The 5,952-nt window shown below is 31.8% G+C and overlaps 1 protein-coding gene across 1 annotated transcript in view; it reads right to left on the bottom strand.

The window, feature by feature from the left end:
• Positions 1 to 5,681: 5,681 nt before the first annotated feature.
• LOC119829389 overlaps positions 5,682 to 5,952 on the bottom strand; it is a 3,120-nt gene continuing 2,849 nt past the window's right edge. The window contains 1 exon segment of the mRNA XM_038351860.1: positions 5,682 to 5,698. Within this exon segment, the coding sequence (XP_038207788.1) occupies positions 5,682 to 5,698 (17 nt within the window).

Raw genomic sequence — 5,952 nt, 5'->3', positions numbered from 1 at the left:
CGCCTTTGTGCCTCTCTCTCTTGGAAATAAAACGTGGCACCGAACAGTTCGTTTTACTACAACTCCCGAAATATCACACTCACCTTCAGTCCACAAAGACTTTTTCCACTAAATTTCATACAACAAAGTTAATATAATTTGCATATCAACTACGTCGGTATCGCATCAACTACCGAAACTTAATTACTCCGTGTGTAAAAAACATACTAAAAAAGATACAATGTATTAATGCTATCTATACAGATATTTTTATTTTTGTGGATCGCCTGGTAGTAGGTGTCACCACCGCCCATGAACATATCTAGAGGTATGTGTCTCTGGAAATGCATTTCCTGCTTATAAGGGGTAATAAGAAGATGATTGTCAACAGAAAGAAGCAATTGACTAGAAATGGCGGGAAAGAGTAAACGGATCTCCAGATGCCGTTCACCCTAGTTATACATACATTTTGAAAAATTAATATAATTTAACAAATAAATAAGTAGTTTATAAGTTTTTTAGTCTTGTAACATTAAAAGGCATTGTTACGTTTTTATTTATCCAATTTATTAATGCACGTTTACTTAACAGTGACGTACACTTTAAAAATAATAAATGATGTGGAACATTCCGCCTACATAATTCACCGCTTAGCGCGTCGTTTCCAAGTCGTAAACCTAGAAAGTCGCGTTAATATTGGTGATTATGTTTGTCTTAAATTATAAGGTTTAGAGTTTTGAGTGATTCTAAAATTAGTTTCGGTAAAATGATAGAAATGCTACATTTTTTAGAGTGTAATAGTGCCTATGATAGTTATCTTGTGTTACCTACATAGTAGAAGATGAAATATTATAATTGTACCAGAGTTTTAAAATATAAAATGACAACAGAATATAAACAAACTATATTTTTATACAAATACCTTTATTGACAGAATGATTATGAAATTGTCTCATAAAAGAGCATTTATTTTATTATAATTTTACCCTTTTATAGACCAAAAAATGAATATTTTGACGTATAGTCTAATTTTTCACAACTTCTAATAATATTTAAACCTTTGTTGATAACTTGCATTTTGTACCAGAACTTGATCAAACGGTGGACAGTCATGCGAATTAGCGTCACAGGTAGCATGATATTTACACATAAACCCTTTATTTTATATCTCGAGTGGCTTTTAGTAAACGTCACAATAATGAAGAAATTTCAATGTATTAATTAGTTGTGCTTGTTTATGATGGTAGCTTTGAAATTTGATGTATATTATAAATAGGAATGGGAAATAAGAATGTTAAAATTATTACTTACCTGAAATAAGTATTCAGATAAATTGTTTAATCTTAATCCTTTAAATTATAATCATCTACATAGTATCATTACGATCATTCTATCCACGATTGATTACTAATCTTAAATTTGAGTAAACCGTTAATATAGCTTTTTAAAAATCGAATAATTTGAAAAATACCTATTAAAAGTTGAAAAAATATAAGGGCTAGCTTTCACTATAAAACAAACTAAAATTCTTAAAACAATTATGAAAGGAAGTACAATCGGCGCTCAATTCGCCGTCATTCTCAAACGATACTGAAACTTCGCAAACTTCGAACAAGTCAAAACTGAAATAATTGCTGAAGTCGGAATGCATTGCTCTATTGCTACTTAAATTGCGATGGATTTTGTTACACCGTTGTCTCTTTACATCATCCGTCACTAAGACAATTTAATATTTTCTCTTTTTTGTATATTTGCATTTAAAAATAATATAATATTGTGCTTATGAAGCCATGACTTCATATTTTATATTGTTATTATAGTTAAGATAGCAAATTGCTTTAGAAGAGGTATTTATTTGCTCGAACGTTCATTCCAATAAGTCAACTAATTTAACGTGACTCAAAGCAGAGATTTCCGACTGCAAATTTCAGTACCCTCCCTATAAACGACGCCCCAGTCAAACAGCATCCATATTGCATCGTAGCTAACGCTATAAAACATTGATAATTAACTCATTAAATCATACACTAAAAAGTTTATTACTACACTTATAAGTTGCGAGTGTTATTTACGGCTGCCATTACTGGCACGTTGCATTGTTGCGGTCTCAGCTACGCTGTATCTCTTTATTGAAACATTATTGAACTTTAGAGGAATTTACTTCGTACAAACGAATTGTTATACACATTTCGGTTCATTTATGCGCTTTATTTGATTAATGTGTTATTAAATTTGTGAATAATCAAGTTGATTTCCGTGTGAGGTATGAAATGTTTTATTTAACCATAATTAAATTTTGTACCTATTACAATAATTACGATTACAATAATTTAATTTTGGACATAATAGATTGCTATCATTTTTGAATCATATTTTATAATCTGAGGTTGAATCACAGGCGAGTATGTGTGGGTACAAAACTCCGCTTTGGACAGTTCTGATCCGTCACTTTTTATTTCTATTATTCTATACGTATATTGTCTCTTTACAATATACGTGATATAATACTGCAATTTTAGTAAAAGTAACGTATAAAATTTAAAGAATTCTTACAAGAACTCTGAAATATTATGTATTTTTTAAGTCTCCCGCCGATTCGAAAGAACATTTCCACTGAGAAAAACCAGCAAGATACTCGATGAACTAAACTAAACTTCAATAATTTCGGTGTGACAGGAAGCTAAAGAAGAATTTTAAAACGCAGTAACTACAAAGTGAACGAACTACGTAAGTGGCTGCAATGAAGCTTTGCCCTCGGTAATGTGGGAAGCGAAACCCTTTTGTCCTTTAATTTGAAAGAGAATTGGCTCGTAAACGAAGTGTCCACTGGCTTTGAAGTCGTATTTATTACATTTCGCTGCATATAACGGCCAGTTTAGGACCTTTCGCTATAAAGGCTTTACCTCTTCAAATTGAATAGGATCCTGCGTAATTAAATACTACTAATAGAACATGGCCAGTGGTTTCTCGGCGTTTGGGGCCTGCAAAGTCAATATTCCAGACTAGTATTCGGAGGTAAAGAGCAACCGTATAATTTAAATCCTACTAATATTATAAATGCGAAAGTTTGTAAGGATGTGTGTGTATTTGTTGCTCTTTCACGCAAAAACTTCTGAACCGATTGCAATGAAATTTGGTAGATAGCTGGACAACTGGAATAACATATAGGCAACTTTTTATCCAGATATTCCGACGGGATACGGACTTCCGCGGGTGAAACCGCGGGGCGCAGCTAGTCTATTATATTTTTATTACAGTTAAAGAATCAAAGGTGGAAGGATGTCCAAGAACTAACAATTACAATGATGTTATTAATCTACCATCCGCACTAGCAGAATATATATTTTAATAACGAGATCCCGGTTGCATTTCGGCCTTCAAGAAAGTGAGGTTGAAGGTAGAAGGTGATTTTAAAAGTTTGTATGTATTTTGGTATGTATTCATGGTATTCGGTTCAACGGTGTAGAAAAGTGAAAACATTCCAAATACTGTTCTGTTTTATTGCGCCCTAGATTACACGCTTATAGCGGTTGAGATGCTGTGTTTCCTTTTCAGCTTGATTTTATTGTGGGTTGTAGAAATCATCTGTTGTAGTTAATTAGGTTTTTTTTTACATAATGAAACAATCTCATGGCGTCGTTTAATTCTGTAAAAACGACGCTATAAGATTTTGTTATTTTGGTCATATTTTTATTGCATTAGTTTTCGAATAATTCTGATTTATATGACCAGTCAATATAACACTTTTAAATAAAATGCATTAAGTAATGCGTTATTGAATGAACGTTGTTGAATTATTTACCTGCTCTATTAAATTTTACGCTATTTTTATTATCATAACTGCACTTATGTCAAAAAAACTTATATCGGCATGAATTCTTTTTCATTCAGCATTGGTGATGAGACAGACAATTTGAAAAGCGTTCAAATTATGTAATAATAATAACTGACCCTGTAAACTTTAGATCAACAATCTGTTAATAAGCATAGCAACTAAATAACACAATATTTTAATATTACTTCTTCGAGATATAAGGATCTAAACGTCACATTTGTAAATGCATAAATAATGTAAATTCTAACTAACAACTAATGATAACATACCGTTACAAAAACTTTATAAAGAAAAAAAACATTATATTACAAACAAACATTGGACCACAATAACACACGAAGCGACACGAGCAAATATTCCCTCGGATATGTTGTTTGATCGGCGGGACAGGTTGTTGGCAAATATCTAACAAAAAACTTCTTTCCTTACACCCTCTAAGAGTTCTATAGCTTTGCAATAAATCGAAAACGACACTGAAATATAATATGAAACCGTTTTCACCTCGTGGCTTGCGATTCTTTGTTCGATTGTTGGAAAATAGTATAATATTGAGTTCTTCCCCTTCATAAATTGTATGACTTATTATTAATTTAACTAAATTTCTTTTAAATTAAAAATAATAATATCTGCATATTTAGTGTGTCATAGATGAAGTTAAGATAAAAAACTGAAGTTAAGATAAACTTTTTAAATTGTTGTATTACCATGGACCCCACAGATTCCGAAAGCAGTTTCTAAAACATGACAATAAACAACATTACGTAAGTAGGTAACTAACATAATTGATACCGAGCCGATACTGCTGCAATCCTACTAATATTATAAGTGTAAGTTTGTAACGAAAATAACCGGATTTATTCTTACGGTCTAAAATTGCATGTGTCAACAAACAAAATGCATTATTTTAAAATCAATTTCCCTATGTTCAGTACCTGGGAATGACAAGCAAGATAAATTTCAAGCTCAATCAAAAACAGCATAGTTAGCTTTACATTGTTAATGTTTTGCTGATCTGGAACATTTTAGACCTTATTCAAAATAATTTAACTTTATAAAGTACTAAATGTGAAACATAATAACCAAATGATTGTATTATTACATACCTATTAAACAATGACAACAAACTATATTCCTTTGAATAATTATATTTCTCATAACTACGAATTACCCTACGCTAGATGATATAGACAGAAACAAAATACAATCATGTATATAGAACAACCTTGGCTAGTTTACCGTAAAACATTATTAAATTGTCACTTATAGTAATTGATAGAGTACAAACAGTCGTAGAAACACCGCAACCTCTTGTCCTATATTCCTGATTGCGCCCTTGGCAACGATTCAATGATGATACGGCCTCGTTTGGCCGAGGGGTAATTTGATTTTATTTTCGCAATGCAACTTCACGTCGAGATATTACGATTTTGCGGGAAGAACACGTTTTAATGATACAAATGGATGATAATTTCGTTCGTTGTTCATACATCTAATAACATTATAATAAGATCTAGTATTTCAAAAGATATAGCAGTGGTGGCTCAGTGGTGAGGACCTTGGACTTCAATAATCGACAAGTCGGGGTTCAAGACAGTTCAAATTAACACAATTTTAGAGACTGTAAAAGATATCCAACAAACTAGTAACAGCGTGCAAACTACACTAGAATTCCTCTTAGAAGAAAACACTGAGCTTAAAGCTAAAGTAGCAAAACTGGAACTTCAGAGAAAAAAAGATGAAGAGCAAATTATTTTACTAGAAAGCAAGCTTGAAGATAATCAACGAATTGAACGAAAAGCCAACATTGAAATAAGAAACGTTCCTTTAACAGGGAAAGAGAAAAAAAACGATCTTCTGCAAATGATTACTACGTTATCAGACTGCCTAAAAGTAAAGATAGATAGATCAGAAATTAAAGACATAATTCGCACTAAAAAGCAAAAGCAAGAAAGAAGTTCATTAATCGTAGAATTCACTAACACATTCATAAAAGACGACTTACTGCGAACAGCAAAAAGTTATAATTATAAAAATAAATCAAACAAATTAAGTGCGAAACAATTATAGTCCAGTAGTTTTAGGTCGATTTAGGCCTGCATTTCGGAAACGTAGCCTACCTAGCTGTAAATTCGTATATA

Source organism: Zerene cesonia, chromosome 10 (genome assembly GCF_012273895.1).
Source record: "Zerene cesonia ecotype Mississippi chromosome 10, Zerene_cesonia_1.1, whole genome shotgun sequence".
NCBI lineage: Eukaryota > Metazoa > Arthropoda > Insecta > Lepidoptera > Pieridae > Zerene > Zerene cesonia.
This window is presented reverse-complemented; position numbering and strand designations above follow the sequence as displayed.